The sequence below is a fragment of the Hirundo rustica genome, chromosome 1 (genome assembly GCF_015227805.2).
Source record: "Hirundo rustica isolate bHirRus1 chromosome 1, bHirRus1.pri.v3, whole genome shotgun sequence".
Taxonomy (NCBI): Eukaryota; Metazoa; Chordata; class Aves; order Passeriformes; family Hirundinidae; genus Hirundo; species Hirundo rustica.
The window spans coordinates 91133939-91153514 of NC_053450.1; the positions used below are offsets into that span (position 1 = coordinate 91133939).

General features: G+C 46.3%; 2 protein-coding genes across 2 annotated transcripts in view; one reads left to right on the top strand and one right to left on the bottom strand.

The window, feature by feature from the left end:
- Positions 1-3445, top strand: part of ATXN1 (ataxin 1) — a 257325-nt gene extending 253880 nt beyond the window's left edge. Inside the window, exon 11 of the mRNA XM_040073518.1 lies at positions 1734-3445. Coding sequence (XP_039929452.1) covers positions 1734-1922 — 189 coding nt within the window. The 3' untranslated portion in view covers positions 1923-3445. The remainder of the gene's footprint in view (positions 1-1733) is intronic.
- Positions 3446-3644: 199 nt separating this feature from the next.
- GMPR (guanosine monophosphate reductase) overlaps positions 3645-19576 on the bottom strand; it is a 42916-nt gene continuing 26984 nt past the window's right edge. Inside the window, exons 8-9 of the mRNA XM_040073750.2 lie at positions 16395-16554; positions 3645-8616 (exon numbers count right to left, since the gene is read on the bottom strand). Of these exons, the coding sequence (XP_039929684.1) occupies positions 8436-8616; positions 16395-16554 (341 nt within the window). The 3' untranslated portion in view covers positions 3645-8435. The remainder of the gene's footprint in view (positions 8617-16394; positions 16555-19576) is intronic.

The following is a 19576-nucleotide window of genomic DNA, read 5'->3' on the forward strand; positions in this document are numbered from 1 at the left end:
CAGTTCTGCAAACACTTATACATGTCCCCGTGGGAGGTCTGGGCTGGCCTGTGAAGGCTGCTCAGGGGCTTGCTGTAAAGCACATGTATAAATCTTTGTGAAATTGAAGCATGGCTCAATCAGGGCCAGATCCTGACCTTAACTGGCAGCTGGAAAAATGTCAGGGTTCACCAGGGCAGAAGCCTTGGGCAGGTGGAGGGGATTTGGCCCATTGAAACACTTCTGCTGTCCCAGAAACTTGACAAATGGCAGAATGGGATATGCAGTCTTACAGTTTCCATTTCTCCCCTCCCCATCATCACAGGTAGCAGCAGAGTCCACTGTGGTCTCTCGCCAGTGCTAATGTGAAAAGCAAGGGGAATGATCATACCACCAGAGTGGAGGCAGTAATCTCCCTTCCTCTGGTCTTTCCAACCCTCCCACTCCTCCAAATCCTGTAACACATAGCAAAATGAGAATTGGTTGATGCAGATATGCATATGTGCACACACACCCCCAGGCAGAAGTGTCTGTTTGCACACAAAGTTATGTGTGCATTTTTTTTTTACATGTATGCCTACATGTCCACTTGATTCCCTGTCCTGAGGACAGCCTTGCTTTGTGCCCATAGGGAAATTCCAAACGCGTTGCACACTTCTACTCCAGAGTTCAATTTCTTTTACATAGACGACCTCGCTTCAAATGTGTTACCTTTACTGATAGGATCTTTTCTTGTAGCACTATACCTTGTGGGAATATTTTTTGATGTAAACCTAATTTGAGAAGCTTATTAAAAATAGAAACTTTTTTTGAAGCACTCACATTGAGGAGTACAGGTAATGTTTTAAAAAATTGCACAAAAGAAAAATGAATGTTGGAATGATTCATTCAGTGTTTGAAAAAGAGATGGCTCTGTTTGAACAGTGAGTTTCATACCTTGTTTGTAAAAAAAAAAAAAAAGTTTTTAAATACAAAAGCAGAGAAAGGTTGAAAGTTACATGTTTTTTGTATATAGAAAATGTCATGTCTAGATGATCTGATTTGTATTGGCTCTGGCCAGGAAGAATTATTACTTAAAAGGCTCTTAAAGAACAACTGTGCTTAATTTTCTGTTTGTATTACATGGGTCCCATTTCTGGGGAATGGAGTCACACTGTTTATTCCTGTGCTGAAAATACACCTTGGAGCAGCAATTCTTGAGTGCAGCTACCGGGCACTTCGAAGGGTGGCTACTGTGCAAAACTAGTTTCACTCTCCAGTTGTATTTTGGCTTTAAGTCTCTTCCACCTGCGCTGAGGGAGCCCTTGGCAGCCCAAAGGTCAAGGCCAGTTTTGAAGGAGGTTTGGGGCGTGCCCTGGGCAGGCATGGCCTGGCTGCCCTGAGTGTGGGGACCCTGCTGGTGCTGACAGCCCTTGGGTTGAGAGCTGCGGCTGGCTGAGCACAACCTGTGTAAGTTTGCGCCTGAGGCCTTTTGGTCCCATTTCTTTCTCTCTCTGGGGATGCTGTTTCATGTTTTTTCAGCACTTCCTGTTCCAGATGAAATCCAAAGAGTACAACCCTGAGCTAGAAGTGCTTGTAATGAGGTATCCTTGCCCAGCCCGAGCAGCAGAATGGCACCCGAGGCGGCCTGGCCTTCCAGCCCCTGTCACTGCCGCTCTCCCCCATGGCTGCTGCCAGAGCGCCGGGAGCAGCTGGTCACACAGAGCACGGTTCCAGTGATGGCCTTGACTGATGGCAGGCCTGATGTTTTTCAGAACCAAAAGGAGAGGATCCTGAAGCAGTTTCTGAAGAGAGGATCCTTTTCCTGTCCAAAGATTGAGCTGAGCAGCTGGGAGCTGGTGGCAGGGTGGAGAGAGCAAAGTTTCAGGCTGCTCCCATCCCCCTTTCTGGAGGTGACCCAAGCTTCAGCCCCCGGAGTGGGAATTCTCGCCCTGTGCAAGTGACCCCCGGGTGCTCAGAAACCAGCCCCAGTTGTGTTACAGTGAAGTGCATTCAGCCAACAGGTAGTATTTATACAATAACAGTCTCTAAGGTTTCTGTAGGTTTTTTTCCTTCTTGTTAGCTGAAAGGACTCAAGTCTTCCACTGAGGATTTTATGGAGGCTTCATCCAAGGTTGTTTCTTTTTTGTTAGTTTCTGTTTTGAGCAGTTAAAGCCCCTGTGCCCTTTCCCTCGACCACGCAGTAGGTGTGCATTGGAAGTGTTGTTTGCAGCGAGGGGAGTCACTTGTTGAAGCTGTCCTTGCTGTACTGTGGGATTGGTGATGGGCAGAAACTTCAGGGCCTAGATCCTCAGCCAGGGTGGAGCCAGGGTGGGACCACTGGCTCTGCGGGCAGTACAGGTCTGCCCCTTCACACCTGCTGGTGAGGGGATTCTACCCTGGCATTTGCTTTAAAAGTTCAGGACCCAGGTACTCTCCCGTTGAACAAGCTCTGCAGAATTCTTGTTCCAGTCCATCGGGTTTGGATCTGGGCAGCTGAGCGCAAAAACGGGCCGGGGGTGGCTGCAGGTGGCGTGGCCTGTGTCTTCAGCCGGGCCATCAGGCCGGGCGCTTCGCAGAGTTACTAATCTGGCAAGGCATAGATGCAACTCTTCACGACAGTCAGCTAATGTTGAAACTCACTAATGTATGTATTTGCTCCTTTTTTTTTTTCCTTTTTTTTTTTTTTTTTTTTTAATAATATATTAATTTGTTGAACGCTGTTCTTTTTTTCGCAGTGTTCAAAAGTGGGGGTGGGGGAATTTCCCAACCTTTTTCAGTTTGGGTGAGCTACTGAAATCCATTTTGTACTAGCTATGTCACCGCTCCCGGCAGCAGCTGGCAGTGGCGCTTGGCCGAGCCGGGGTCAGGTCCAGCCATTCTACATCAGTAGTTTTTAAAGTAATTTTTTTTTAAATTGTCTGGTATTACTATTGAGGGTTGTTGCAAATCACACTTCCAGTGTAGTTCCTAGTGTAGGCCCAGTAAAAGGGATATCGCAGCTTTGTGTTGGGGAGAAATTGAGCTGACATGGCCAGTACAAAGGAGAAAATAGGGAGGGAATAACGTTTTGCACCTTATTGAAAAGAGGAGAAGATTTTAAGTGCATACAGACATAGTTAAGAGCTTTTATTGTGACAGGAGAACTTTTTTCCATATGCGTGCATACTCTCTGTAATTCCAGTGTAAAATATTGTACTTGCACTAGCTTTTTTAAAACAAATATTAAAAAAAATGGAAGAATTCATATTCTATTTTCTAATGGTGGTGTGTCTATTTGTAGGATACACTCGCGTCTGTTTATTGAATTTTATGGTCCCTTTCTTTGATGGTGCTTGCAGGTTTTCTAGGTAGAAATTATTTCATTATTATAATAAAACAATGTTTGATTCAAAATTTGAACAAAATTGTTTTAAAGAAATTGTCTGTATACCAGTACAAGTTTATTGTTTCAGTATACTCGTACTAATAAAATAACAGTGCCAATTGCAAACGCATGTTTTGTCTTAAATGACTGAAGGGGAGAGGGTTTTTCTAGGGACATAATTTGCCCAATTTAATTCCCTGCACCATCCTCCTCCAGCCCCGCCCTGGCAGTGCATTGGAGAGCATTGGCTTTTATTTGCAACGATACCAAAAGGCGCCCGTACCCTCCCACCCATGGCCATTCAACACTCTGCAGCCCATCAGGGTGAAGCTCTTTATTGCATAACAAGAACTTGGGAGCAGTCGGGATTGGGCGGCGCACACAGGGATGCCACGGCAGAGGGAAGGGAGGCAGCGCTCTCATCACCATCTCAGCGGCCGAGCAGGGCAGCAAGACACTGAAAGCCCATCAGCTTTTTGGCCAATGACACAGAAGCACTTCACAGTTATCACAGGCAACGCCAGGGAGTTCTGGACTCCAAACTGCTGATTTATGTGTGAAAACTTCAGCCAGCAAACACTGGGTCAAATAAATTTGTGGAGGGCTTGCTTAAGCATCTGGGTGACCACAAATGAAGCTAAGGCTGCAGGGGGTGTCTGTCCTGAGTGCAAAAGTGTGCCAGCATCTACTCAAGACATGATTCATCCCACCGCCCCTGGCAGCTCCCAGCCTGCAGGGAAGGGCTGGCCCTCTCCCACCTGCTGGCCCTGGCTGCTGTGGAAGGCAAACAGCTGTTCTTGGGCCTTGGCTTTCCCCGCCACCCCCCCCCTTCCCCCCCCTTCTACACAAGGCCAAACCTGGCACTGGTTGCAAAAGCCCTCCTGGCTCCAAAACAAGATTTTTTGGTGTAAAACTGGTATTAGCAACTAAAGAGCACCATCCCCCATTGGGGGATGTGAGATGGTGATGGATAGACACTGTACATACAGTGGCAGAAAGCTGCAGCAACAAGTCTGTCATGAGAGTGGAGTTTCATAGGTATAAAGTAGGGAGTGCTTGGTTCAGAAAAGCTTCAAACTCTCATCGTGTCCTTGACTGAAAGCACCTATCCCAACACAAGTTGGGCTTGGCCAACAGCTGCCATGTTTCTTCCTTACCCCCATCCTTTCTACCCCTGCTATTGACTAGCTGAAAGAAGAGACAGGCACATTTTATATGGGAAAAACTCCCCCAAAGGCGAACAGAGGCTTCTTCTGATCCTGCTTACAACTCTCCGTATTTATAGGGTGTCCTCATCCTACATTCAACCCTACCATGCCCTAAGGGAGAAGAAAGCTGTAGCAAAGCACAGCCAAAGCCCCTGCCCCGTGGCCGATGGGTACTGGCTGTTCCAATGTGCAGATGGGAATGTGTTTCTCCCAGAGAACAGAGACCTGCATGGCTTGTTTTGCATCTGTCAGGATGCTGGCTCAAGGCCCAACCCCCTAACAACTGCTCACACCTACAAGGAGGTGTCCACATGCATGGTGCACTCCTTGCAGCCTCCACAGTCACTGGGGAGTGAGCAAGGCCGCTCCTGTGCAGAGCCCTTCCCTCCCAAGGAGAGTTCTGGTAAGCAAGCTCTGTGGGCAGGAGCCCACCCTGTAGAATGTGCTGCAGCAAAGGCAACCCCAGAGCAGGACTGGGAGCGCCAGGGGTGTTAGAGGTGTCCTTATGTTTCAAGAAGCCACAAGCAGACATGCTCAGCAGGGTTTGCTTAAGGATGTAATGTTGCCCTTTTTTGCATCCCCACTTGTAGGTCTTTGGTATGTCAAATTGCACCCCTGTGGAGCCAGTGGGAACCTCAACATTGCTCTTGGGAGCTCAACAATTGCCTGGCTGGGGGAAGCAGGTATGGCCCTGGCCTGTGGTACAGGCTGTCACACTCACAGCATTCCTCTGGACAGGACGGGGTTGGGTTGTAGGGTTAGAGAAGACCTGGTTATGCAGAATCACTCAGCATTAAGCATTATTAAGCACTGACAAATTTCATTTCCCACAAAAGGACACCAAGTAACAAAGAACCCAGTTAGATGTGCAGGTGAGGTAGATCCACAAATGGCTCATGGCATTTGTCAGTGGTTGTGGTCTTGACTTGGACCATCCTGCCAGACAAAGTGTGATCCTGGCTCCCCCTGCCTCAGTTCCTTGTGGGAGTTGCAGCAGGCTTGAGCAGGGTATAGGACCTGGAGTTAAGTGAAGGTCAGGGCAACGACTGCAGGACAGGAATAGGTGTTAAAGGGGACTCAAGTGCCTTTTTTTTTTTCTTTTCTTTTTTTTTTTTTTTTTCTTTTTTTTTTTTAAATTTTCCAGCCTGTCTCAGAGGTGCACATGTACAGTTGTCAATGGTGAGCACTGACATAGCTGAGGGTTATTCCTGACCAAAATTTACACATAACTGGACGACTCGCAGACATGCCACCAGTTCAGCCTTTCTGCATCTCGCTGCTCTCTCCTGCTCACTTTTGGAGAGGAGAAAATAAAAGAAAACATGCTGCTTGTCACAACAATAGTAAGACCTGCTACTCAGAAAACCAAACACTTAACATCAAAACTTTATCAGTCACCATTCATGGTATCAATGGCATTCACAGCCTGAAGAATTTGGAGGACAGCTTAAGAATAGCCTGTCCCTCTCCAATTAGTCACTAATCAGAGGTATGTGCAGGACGGGAAGGACAGCAGGTGTAAGAATGGCCCCATCTGCCACACTCGTGGAGAGGCAGCCTCCCCTTGCCCCCAGCACCTGCCCTTTGGAAAAGAAACTGTTCTGAAGCCATCATGAAGCTGCTCGCTTTGGTGTGCGCATGGTCTTTTAAAAAAAGGTTTACAAATATATTTATTTTATATGCATATGTATTTCTTAAATTCCACTTAAAAATGTAGCTAAAAAAAGTAGAAAAGCTTTAGTGAGAGTGGGCATGAGACCAGCAGAGTGCTGCACTTCCCACATGTGAAGGCACCAGTGTGGAGACACACCTGTGGTCAGGCCTGGGCAGTGGTGGTCTAACCCCACTCCTGACAGAGGTGTCCATTTGCTTCCCCCTTCCATCACATAAATGAGGAACAGTGCTGTCCCCCAGCCATACTGATGCAGAAGGGTCACGCTGCCCCTGCTCTGGGCCTCTGGGCAGTGGGAGCAGTAGCTGGCCCACGGCGCCTTTCTGTGGTGAAGAAGCCTGGCATTGTCTTAACATGATGTTTCCAGGCTGGAGGGAAAGAGATCAGGGCCTGGATTCACAGGGCCTGCTTCTCTTCTGCATTCACATTCCTTTATGATATGTGGGCAGGACAACTGGTCCTTGCAGCCAGCACAAACATAACCTGTGCTCACATCAAGGCCTCATCCACTTCCAAAGCAGAGGAAGGGATCATCCTACAACTAAGAAGTATGTCCTACATGTTAAATGGAAGACATTTAAAAACCCAGGCAATTTAGAAGATGTGCTGTGCTTTTTCTAATGTGCACAACACACTTAAAAATCACCAGGGATCAGCCTGTGGCCTGGATTTGCTTCTCAGCATGGTCAGTTGTACCAGTCCTTGTGCTTTTTGAGCAGTCCAGCGTATGAGTTTAATTCTAGAGTTTCTCTTTGCTATTCCTTTTCCTTTGCTATCACTTTTTTGCTTTTCAAAGGAAGCCTGCCTCTTTCCACAGATGTCTACAGGAGGGGAAAGACTCTGAAGTACTGATGTAACATCAGCTGCATTATGATCTCAGCAGCAGTTTAAAGTAAGTGGCCAAGCATTATTAATTCATTGGTGCTCACTTTTACATAATTTATTGTATTGAGCTACTGCGGTATTCATGTGGATGCAACGTGTATTTCCAAATACACGCATTTCCAAAGAAATTTTCATTGTAATTTATCCATTATCAGGCAATGACACTTTACTGAAGTGTGACCAAGAGTCTCAAACATTCTTTACTACCTTTAGAGCAAATGCTTTAACTCCATTGCCTGACAGTGTCCTGCAATCAATCTGGCTGTTCTGTCAAAAGCTCTCTCTTGCTTTACATGATGTCAAGGACTGCAAAGGAGTGGTACCACATAGCCAGAAGGCAATTTGATCCCTCTGGCCTCCTCCACCTGCCACAGACAATGCACTGCCCAGCTTTTTACATCTTTGCTAAACGGATGTGAGCAGGCAAAGGAACAGGGAGGACTGCAAGAATCATTCCCCCGTGTCAGGGTTACAGTTGCTGAGTTTCAATGTCTTAAAATCCTGTTCCCGGAGAGCAGGTAAAGGCAGGAACCCAGGTAATTCAATAACTGCATTCATGATAACTGCATTCACTTTTCAGGCAAGCTCTGAAAAGTGTTCACCCAAATGATCTCCTCAGATGGGGGCCAGCACCGTTTTGCTACATTCAGTGTCAGCTTCTCTGAAGGGGCAAGTCCATTGAATAGGGAGGTTTAAGTAAGAACAGCAACATCAGACTTGTGAACTGAAGGTGACAGAGATCTGGCAGTTTTAGTATCACATGTCACCAGCATCCAGGCCTCGTCAACCATCCACCTTTGACATTTTGCAGGCTGGCAGCTATGCCATAACATCCATTCTTTAGCCAGAAAAAAGATTAAGAGAATATGATTTTTTATTTCTCCATGCCATTCCTTGCATCTTGTTCTCTCCCAGCCTGCAATTTCTGAAAGGTGCACTGCCAGAAAGTGGTGGTAGCTGACAGGTCAGTCTTAAAAAAGGGAATGTGTGAATATGTGCAGGCGTTAACAGCCATGTCTGTACAAGCCAATTCCTTGTTAACTGAGGTTTCAGAAGCTATTTAGCAGAGGGGGAAAAAAACAGGTGAAGAAATGTTGATTAAAAAATTAAATAGGCACAACAATAAAAGATGAGGCTATTGCATTTTGAATCAATGGCACTGTGTTAATAGCATGACCTTCCCTTTCCAAATCCCAGCCATAGCCAATGGCTATGATACTGCCATTCTGAGAGAGAGAGAGAGAGGGAAGTCTGCCACTAACACAACATGGAGGAAAAAGAAAAGGAAAAGAGCAGCCCTTCCTGCTCTTTCCCCCATCCCTCTCTCCAGCGCCCGAGGCCTAGGCTAGGAGAAGACCTCGTTGTGCTGCTGGGTGACCCGGATAAACGTCGTTCTCTTGCTCAGTTCCTTGAGTTTGGCAGCTCCCACGTAGGTGCAGGTGGAGCGCAGCCCCCCGAGGATGTCCAGGATGGTGTGTTCCACGTCCCCTTTGTATGGTACCTCCACAGTCTTGCCCTCTGAAGCCCTGGAGAAGAGATCAGTCACTGTATGCACATCTGGATGCGAAACATGAGTGTGTTTAATGGAGCAATGTGTAGCTTAACTCTGCAGACTGCAGTTTACAAACATGCCCCCAGCTTTACTGCTTCCTGCTTGGTGCTGCTTGGTGCTCTCAAGCACTGAAATGCCTCAGGTCCACTCACCACCAACACTGAGAAGTAGAAGCAGACAGATCTTGTAGATGCTCCAATATCCCATGAGTTTATTTACAGATCTGCCCCTTCCTCCCCTCTACCATCTGCCTACAATCAAGTGGAACTTCCAGCTTTACTGAAAGGTAAATCTGACTGTGAGAGCTGCAAGCTTTAAAGTGTAAGGAACGGCCAGACTCAAACAGAAAAATGTTGGAGCTGGTTCTCTGCAGGCACCACCCAGCACAGCTCTGCAGAGGCTTCACAGCCCCTGGGCTCCATCCCGCATCACTGATCAGACACATATGGAAGTGCTCTGGCTGTCTCCTAACAGTGTGATTCTCCAGAGCTCACAGAGAGAGAGTGGGAAAGCGGTTACAGAAACCTGCTGCACAGCTGTCCCTTGAAGCTAAAAGGTGATCTAGGCACAATTGAGTGCCAGGCAAAAAGGCCAGAAAAATAGCAGTGCTGTGAATACTGTCAAGTGCTGGTGCATGCCAGCACAGACTGCACTGTTCCCAAAAAGCACATCTGAAGAGTTATACGATGGAAGAATCCAGGCAAATAACTTGCACTCCTCCTCCAGCTTTCTCCAGCCCCATGTTCAGCAATCCCTCCTATAGTGGAGACCCTTAATCAGCAGCTGATCTCACTGCACTTTAGAGTAAGCTCGTTCTGCCTGGCACACTGGCTCCTCTGGAAAGGCAAGCCTTGGGAAGGGTCTAAGTCAAATGTGGAGGAAAGAGGAGACACTTTCCTTCTGCCCTACAAAATGGAGGCAGAAATCATGGCAGCAGTCTGTCCTTGTTCTAAATGCGGCTTTATTTGCTTCTTCCTTAAAAAAGTTTCCAAGGGATAGTACAAGAAAGGCCATGCCTATTTGTAGGCTCCATTTGTGAATCATTAACAGCAACAGCTGCTATGTGGAGGTACTTCAGTGTGAGCCTGGCTATATTTCATTCTGTTAGTTTAAATGTGAGGTCACAGCCCTAGGGAGACAATAAAGGCAAAGTGTTGATATGTCATGTGAGTAAGGAGCCATGATTAATCTCCCTACATCTGATGCATAATTGACTCTTTCTGGAAACTCTTAAATAAACACTGCAGTGAGTGGCCAGTGGAAGACAGATGTGCCACTGGCATCTCGCAGACTGCACTGGGCTTAGGGGTCTCTTGAGTGGCCTGCACTGCTCAGAGTTCCCAGGCTTTTATTTTCAGCTCCAGTGCCAGCAAGAAAAGGCTGGGCCCATGAAATGACACTCATGCCACTGCTCCTGGCTTTTGGTCATGCCCACCTCTTCCAGGCAAAGCTGAGAGGTTGAGCTCAGACTCCAGGGAGCTTCCTGCTAGATTGTGAGAGACAGGGACTCCCAGAGCATGTCTGGGATTTGCGGAAACCAGCGCAAATTCTACCACATCCTGCCACCTGAAGAGCTCTGCATGCTGGTCCGGGCAAGAGTGCAGGGTTTACTGCATTTGTGCATGACCGCCCATTCAGTTCATGCACGAGAGGCCAATTATCTGATGCAAGAATGCACCATCAGTTCAAATATAAATTCCCTGTTAAATCATGCTTGAGCATCCTGTGGGTCATAACTTTTACATTGCTCCTATGAGCAGGAACACTTGGTGGTCCTTTTTCCAGTGAAAAATTACAGAAATAAGTGACGGTTACAGCCACTGCCCCAGGAGATGTCCCTGCAGTGGCTATGGTGGCATTAGGAAGGTGACGTTTGTGGGTTGCCACTTTGGAGACCAAGATCTATAAAAGTGGTGAACACCTAATGACACAGCTCCTAAGCTCTGACAGGTAAACACTCGCTACTGCTCCTCGAAGTGTCAGCTGATGAGCTGGTGGGATGTCCTGTTGATCAAGGAGTAACCTGCAGATACTGTACTGGGGAAAACAAGCTAGAAGAGAAGTGTGAGATTAGCTCCACAGCCTTGTCCACAGGGTTAAGGTGATGAAGTTCCTGATGAATATATACTCAAGCTCTGCTGACATTAACCCCAACAGTCTTGTCCTCAGAGGAAAAGGGTTTGTAAGAGATAACATGTTGCTCAGACCGAGCTGAGGAGTCATCTGGTACCCAGGGAAGCGTGGGTGGAATTTTACTACGTGTATACACACACTGGCGCACTATTAGCTGCTGAAGTCTGGCCCAGGGGTGGGATCAGTATCCATATGTGTACATAACCAAATGTTAACCCTTTTAACACAGCACTCAGGATGGAGGAGAGACATTTAGTAAGCGTACTGCTACAGTATTAATTCCCAGTGGCTGGTCCAAAGGGAGGAAAAATGGAGTTTTTCATTTATGTACATTAAGACTGTGATGATGTCTAAAGAATTCATACTGGATTAACATTCTAAGAGTTCCCCACTACGTGTCTTACCGAGGAGTGACGTATAAGCCATAAATTGCTGGGCTTGCTGTGTTCATGTGTGAATGCCAAATTAGTTCATGCATGAGAACTGAATAAATTAATGCATGAGTGCCCAATTAATTAATGCATGAATGGCCAGTAATTTTTGCATAAGCATCCAATCAGTTCATGCATGCATGCCCAAATTATTTATGTCCAAACACCCTGTTAGTACATTCATGAGTGCCCAATGTGATGAGCACCCAGCTGTCTTCCACCAGCAGCCACATGGGTGCTGTGCTGGGCAAACACCGTAGGGTTCAGGTGGCACGAGAGGCCAGTGCGACCTGTGTGGGAGAAGGCCATTACCTGCATCATGCCAGAGATGGTCCCACCTGGCTCCAAAAATGGTGTGAGCCACCAAATTTTCAGCGAGTCAGAGGAGCACATGACACCTCTCCTCAAGTGTATTTATGAAACAGCAGCAGCCACTGGGAGAGGAGACACACCTGGACACACCTGAGGAGACGTGCAGCTAGAGGCACCCTTGAAAGGAGGTGGTCCATGCCAAAGGTGCGCACTTCCAAAGGGACTGTAGTCCCTGTGTGACTCATGCCAGAACAGGGACAGCTGTGAAGGGACTGTGTCCTGTGGACAGCCCTTGATGCTGACAACACACCAGTGTTTTAGTTATTGCCAAGCAGTGCTTACTGCAAGTCAAGGACTTTCCTCTTTCTCACACAACCCCACCAGCAAGTAGGCTGGGGGCACAAGAAGTTGGGACACAGCCAGGACAGCTGACGCCTGACCCAAACTGGCCAAAGGGACACTTCATACCATATGGAACATGCTCAGTATATAAACTAGGGGGGAAAGCTGGCTGGGGCCACTGCTCAGGAACTGGTTGGGCATTGGTTGGCGAGTGGTGAAAAATTGCATGTAACTTGTTTTGTATACTATTATTGCTGTTGTTATTATTACCCTTTCCCTTTCTGTCCTACTAAACTGTCTTTATCTCAAACCCATGAATTTTGCTGGTTTTTTTCCAATTCTCTCTCCCATCCCACTGGGGAGTGGAGTGAGCAAGTGCCTGTGTGGTGTTTAGCTGCCTGCCGGGATAAACCATGACAATGGATTACACGGGCTGTCACAAAAGCTGGCACACTTGGCAGAGAGCTGCATAAGCAAGTCAGCAGGAACCGATGAGGGTTTTGCAGCTCTGACATCTCTCCTGGAGTTATGACCCAAAAGTAACCCCTTCTCAGAAAGAAAGGTGATGACAGAGCAATTGAGGCTCCCAGCAGCTGGGAAAGGTGCTCAGATGCTCTCAGCAGTAACTCTGGCACTTGCCAGCCACTGAATAGAAAGGGAGAACAATTTGCTTCAGACTTTTTGCACAGGGCCTGGTCTGTGGTGCCCCTCCTGGCCAGCTGAAGGCTGCTGCATGGAGGGATGTGTGCGGTTGGTGGGAATCCTGGCAGGCTGCATGGGATGAAGCACATGTGACGGTGCTCTGTCAGCCCAGCAAAATGTAGATCAGAATAAAGGGGTCAGGCTGCCCTGGCATGAAACAATCTTTAGAGTGGGGCATTCAAGAAATGGAGGAACTGGGGGCACATCTACCAGGCTATCATTTGGGATACACAAAACAGTAAGCAGCAGCCAGCAGCTGGTGCTATTCTGTCTCTGTGGACAAAATTTCATCCTGCAGTTAATATAAAGCGCCCAAAGCCAGCTTAGTAGCAGCTGTGAATTGCTGAGTGGCCACAATAGAACTGCAGCATTCACACAAAACCCGTGAAATTTCAGAAGGGTTAACAAAAACAAATTGGCTCGAACTGAACAATACTGCATGCAGTCCCTGCTTGCCTTATTTCTCTTCTCCCACAAAAGAAATATAAAAATTGCCTTTCAGAAATCCCCAGCTCTGACCCATATTCCTCATGAAAGGAGGTGAAAATGTAAAAATAAGCCAATAGAGAAATGACATAAGATTAATGAAAATGAGTACACAGATTAAATGGGATCAACTTAACATATTCATTACAAAAATAATTACTCTCATGACTTTATTCCCTGCTACAGCCATCTCACCTTATCTGTCAGTTTTAATGTAACTGCTGCAGGCTCAGTTTCTCCAGACACATGTAATTCTGAGAAGATGAAGTTAAGTGACAAGCAGTCTGATTCTGCAGGGGACTGAGCACACTGAGCTCCCCACTGCTCAAGTACCACACTGTGAGTGTTCAGGCCCTTTTAAAGACAAAACAGCTTATTTGGGTCACCAATAGACTTACAGGTTGCCTTTTAAAATGCATATAAAGGAGCCCCACTGACTTGATGTGTTTGGGTCAAGTTTGGGGTATCCAGGATTTAAAAAGCTAACTAAGAACCCTTTTGGTTCAAGCTTGCCATCAGCTAAACTAAGAAGTGATTAAACTTCCTGTAACTTTTACTATATGAGCAATTCAAAGAAAACCTGGTGCTGTTTCAAATCCCCCTTCAATGCCCAGTACATTTACAGTGTTGGATTTAGCAGCTGCTATTTTTAAACCACAGTGACACTCATGCTGGGACAGGCCAAGGAAATTTGAGCCCAAGGCTGGTACAGGTAGCCAGCTATGTGTCATGGCTGTAGAGTGAAGATGAGTATCAGCACTTTCCTAGTTAAGAGCCAAGGCTCACAGATTTAGTGTTTGGAGCTGTTGTATCTGGCAGCAGATTTGAAGAGTCCTTCTATGCTACCTATTAGTGGCACAGAAATGCAGTTATCTCAACAGGGACTAAAAATTTCAGATTGTGCTCCTGCTCCCTTGCTGCTGAGAAAGTTTCAGAATCTGGTCCCCAGAGAATTCTCAAATTGACGATGCAATTCAAAATACAGCTATGGATCAAGCAAAATTGGTATAGCATTGCCCATAATGACTTCCAAAGGTCTGTCTAGACTGAGCCAAATACGGCATCTTTCTGTACATCCTTTGCTCCTACAAGACAATATACTTGCACTTTATCTCATTTTTAAGAGGGACCAGTATCAATTAGTTCTCCTGCTGGCAAAAAATTTTATTGCCAGATCACACACAGCTAACTAGGTGGAACAGAATTTAAGAGCTGCCTTACTCCTTTGTCCCCCTGGTGCAGCCAGCTTTCTCAAACTCTTCCTGCAACTTTCACCAGCTCTGTGGAGGCCAGGCCCTAATGACTGGGATCCATGTAGCACGCCCAGGCTGCTCTGTGATCTCTACAGGGAGCTTCCATTCACTACATGCCTGAGCAGCATCAGGCCTTTCCCACACTCCAGCTGACTTAAGCACAGGGTAGCACAGGACAAGAAATGATCATTCAGGTAAAAGGCTGCCAGCACCACCATGCAATTGGCAGCTGCCACTTTTATATTATGAGACACTTACTAGTGCTGTTCACTCAGACCTTTTGTTTCAGAGGCTTTGATGACAAGCCCCCGTTTGCTGGGGGACAAAAAAAGAAAAAGGAGCCCCCAAACTGTACGCTGCTTCTGGGAAGTGGCATATGAACCCAAAGTGAATCAAAGCTCAGAGATATGCAAGCACACCTTTCTGGTGCATCATTTCAGCTCGTCTCAGATGCAGATGGCATCTTGTGCAGCTCTTTCTTCTGCAAATCAACAGCTGCATTTGAAAGCAAAAACACTGAACAGGTTGCCCAGAGACTTGGTGGATGCCCCATGCCTGGAAACATTCAAGGCCAAGCTGGACAGGGCTCTGAGCAACCTGATCTAGTTAAAGATGCCCCTGCTCATTATAGGGAGGTTGGACTAGATGAACCTTAAAGGTCCCTTCCAACCCTTCCAACCAAGATTCCGTGATGCCATGATTTAGGCCAAAGGAGATGGTTGTAAATGCTCTGAAGGAGGCTATGTTTTACCACTCTGTACTCCACTAAGTGCTGTGTGAATGAGTGCACAATTTTATGGTGCAGACAAAAACCACCACAGGAGTCAGTGCTGGAGTGGAGAACAGGTGGTGGGATCAAAGATCTTCTATCTAGTATGACATCTGGGATTGCTATCTATCAGCTTGTGCCAAAGCATGAATTCCATTTTGTTTAGTGGATCCCATCCTGCTTTACATTCTGTGCTGTCACCTTCACAGAGCTGCAACTCTTACCCATGGTAGCAGATGGACACGTTGGGAAAAACCTATATGCTGGAGTGGCTGTAGCAGATGGGGCCAAAAAAACCCATCAATACCGAGTGTCTGGCTGGAACTGCAGGTAAGGTCACTGTGTCTGAAACTGGCAAACAGCAGTTTACCAGATGGGACCAGAGCCTCAATCTATGCCAGCAGAGAAGAATCAAAAGGGACCAGTCAATAAACCCCTGTTTACTGTAAGACAGGAGTCATCCTCTAACAAAGTACGTAAGAACCATGCTGTCCAAGGGGAGTGATTAAGACCACCACTCGTAAGAGAAAAGACACAGAGGTTTTCTGATGTCATCTGCTTTTCTAAAAAGTCAAAATTCTCAGCACTTTCTGGAGTAAAATAGCAATGGACAACAGATTCCTTTGCAAAATCTGTCTTCCTTTCCTCTCCTCTGAGGATTTAGCTCAAAACCTAAGCTTCTGCATTACTTGAGGCTACTCTGGTACTCAGTTACCAAAAGAGGGGTGGGAAAACTGTACAGCAGGCTTCTGCTGCCTAAGAAGACTTCCCAACAAATGCAGAAGGGAATCCCAGAGCTGCCGCTGGTGACTGAGTACTTTGGAGGTGCTGGGCCCTCATCTCCGTACAGGGGAAACCCCAGCTGAGCTTCAGCAGTTCACCAGCACCTACGTTCTGCAAGCAGAAGGGAGCACGTGGGTTAGCTGGGAATCCCTACACCAACAAGACACCCAATGTGACAAGCACAGGGACAGAAACTGCAGCCTGGTACGTCATGTTCCAGCATTTAGTTCATACATATCCCGAAGGAGCAGTAAGTCAGAAGAGTGCCTAATGATTTCCCAGACCACACAGCTGGTGCTGCAGTGACAGCACACCACATCGGCTGCAAAAGAGTGAACATCAGTGCTCTCAGCTAGCCAACCCTAGCTCTTTCTGTCTGTCTCCCTGGCTGTCATCCCTCCCTCAGATCTGCTGTCATAAGTGTAGGCAATAGCTTCTTCAATGGGAGTAGCAGCACAGGCCTGTTTCCTTCTGCACAATTCTGCTCCAAAAGCTCCTGGATGGAAGGTTCACTGCAATTGCTCCTGTGTGGAATTCATACCTGTATTCAGCAACTCCTCCTGCATGCTTCTTCATGGCTGTATCAGAGCTCATTCCGTAGAACAGTTTCACCTTCTTGCCATTCTTTTCTATAATGTCTCCAGCACTCTGGTCATGGCCTGCAAACATTCCTCCAATCATGACAAAGTCAGCACCGGCTCCTGTGATCAGCAAAGGGACACATAAGAAAGCATGGAAAGGAGAAAAAGGTAAAAGCCAAAGCAGGAACACTGTGATCTCCAGAAACAATAGCCAGCATTTAATAGTTTGGTACAGAGTCCCTTCCTGTAATAGTCCCAGCAAACCTGGAAGAAAAGCTTTACTGTAGAACTGACACAGGCTGAATTGTATTTCTCTGGTACTTTAAATGTAAAAAAACCCCCTTTTCTGTTACAATGACAAAGATATAGGTGATTCTACTTTACCCCACAGTCTTTTATTTTCAAATTGAGTTTTAACCCTTTACTTCATAATAGTACCTAAGCATGATTCCTTATTAACTGTGACTGCAGCAACCAAAAGTCCTAAACACAAGGCTGGGACCTGTTGAGCTGTACAGAGAAATGGATGGTTCCTACTTCAATAGCTTTCTAGACAACAAGCGGTGAGTGGGAATGTACCCTGAAGGAAAGCAGACTCGTGAATGTAATGTAATCCTCCCAACAATGACATAAAACAAGCAGATTTTTAACTGAAATTATGGATTCTTCAAGTTCATCAGCTGTTCAATGTTGTTCTGGATGATTCCCAGTCAAAGAGATCTGGATGGGTCTGCATTTGGTTCCTGTTTAAAAATTCTGGACCAAGGACCACCACTCCTGGGTTCTGTGATTCTCAGCATGCACCACAAAGGAGGTCTAACTCATAGGTACAACTCCTAAATATGTTCCAGACACTAAACAGCGACACTGAATACTCAGTCGTGACTGTTCAGTCCTTCTGTCTCCTCTGGCTTTGTAAATCATGAAATCAGCTCCATTGGGAGTAAGATCAGGGAGAAGGTTTTTGGAATCATTCTTAATTTTCTACTGTGATCTCCAATATCTCCAGCTGGGCTGGAACTATTCCACCAGCGGCTCCTCCTGTGATATTTTGGCACATCTAGTCTTGCTTGGAAAAGTTTGGCTTTTAGTCTTTTATGAGCCTGTGGTGACCCACCCCTGAAACAAAGCATTTTCCTGTTCATACTCTCTGCTTCTTCAACATGTATGTGTCAGAACAGGCCTCCCCTCAGCTCAGCTTCTTCCTAGAACTGGCAGAAGAACTGAACTATAAACCACACTTGACAGAAAGCAGATGAACTACACCTATCCTCCTAAGAACACATCTGAACTCTGGGAAGATCTCAGAGTAGGTAAGTCTGGCATTAGAATTTACTCTGAGCTCTGACACTATCCAAACAATAGCACCAAACCTTGAAATCTGAAGAGTAAGTGAAATCCCTATCAAATCTGTTCAGCTTCTGCCAAACCTGAATTTGGGAATATTTTGATCTTAGAACACACGACAAGGGTGAAGTGTGCCAGTTCCTCTTTCCACCCTTTTGCCAAAGAGCAGAGCTGGCAGCAGTGCCTAAGGGCAGAGCACCCAGCTGCTCTGCTGACCTCACCTCCCTTTGCCTGGTGGCTGCTTGAAAGGAACACTGTGTCCATGGTAAAGGGATACTAAAAATGAAGCTTGTGCAAAGCACATCACAAGCAATATTTATAGCCAGGCACCCATTCAGGTGTCCTATCTTGTCAGCTACCTGGCAGACTTCTCCTGAGCTTTCTTGTTTCATATAGCTGAGTTTTAAAGTCTTGGTTCGACTCATGTCTGCTACTAACCTGCAAAAAAGGAAGGGAATACTCATCTTCTAATTACTGGTGGCAAATTCCTGTTGCTACCTAGCACAACCTTGCTCCATCTTTGCAAAAAAATAAGCACACTGAGAAACCTTCTTCATGGGTGGAAGAAAACATTAGGAAGGAGGAATAGGCTTGAGGTCAAGGCTGCAAAGAGAGTGTTTAAACAAGTCAAAAGCCTGCCAAAAGACATTTTGGACTCTGCCTTGTCAATAGTACCTCCTGATCCCCAATTCTAGTGCCATTTTTGGTTGTGGGTCTTACAGCCTTCAAATTAATAATGCAAAAGGCACATGAAATCTACACTTCAGAATCACAGGACTTTGTTTCCTGTGCACTTCAGTATCTATTTATCATTTTCATTTTAGCTGCATATTTGTGGGAGGGAAGCAAATATGTTTGAATTACAGGATTGAAACTCATCCAACTTGAGTAACTTTTGCAAACTACAACATAATTCACCAAACTCTTCCAGAAGAGAGGAGCTATGTTACAGCAGATGCAGCACGTCTAAACATTGAAACGACACATGCTTGCTGCCCTGCTGCTCCAGAAATGACAAGCCCATATTAAATATACTTCTCCAATGTTCTCCAGAACCTTCCACTGTGCTTCAGTTTTAAAGATATCGGAACGTTTCAAGTCTGTTCCATTATGTTTCCATCAGTTAATATCTGACTAGGAGGTTGTAGTTTTTAGCATGGTCTTTAACTTATGCATAGCTTCTTGTATAAACACCAGAAGCACTGGTGATGTTTGCAACATTCATCTGCAGTCTTTTGTTTTCAAGTACAGATTGACAGCATGCCATTATTTTAGGTTGTGTGGGAGTGGGAACACCAGGCAACAACCCCCTAGATAACACAGGATACGGGGTATGTTGCACACAAGCACCCCAGTAGCTCACCCAGAGCTGGCCAGACTCGTCTTGGTTTTACACAATGCCACTTCCGTGCACTGGCTTTCCCCTTAAGGCCTATGCTGTATCTGGGCTGATTTTGCTCATTCACATTTCACAGTGCCTCCTCTTTCATGCCATTACAGAATAGCAGTGCTGACGCCAGCTCAAGCTTGCAGCACTCACACAGTTCTGCTGGATCTGGATAGAGTCCCTCAGATGTCTTTTGTATGCCTGATTATACAAGTCACTGATAACCAGATTGGCTCTGCACAAATTCAGCTGGAGTAGGCCTGGATTTGTGAGCTGGGCAGCCCTCCAGGCAGATGCAGTGTTAAGTTTGACCAGAGCTTGCCCTGGAATTAACATTCACCTGTGCTCCAGCTGAGCCAGTGAGCCTTTGCAGCAGTAGGTACACACAGCTGCTGAAAACAGGAGAAA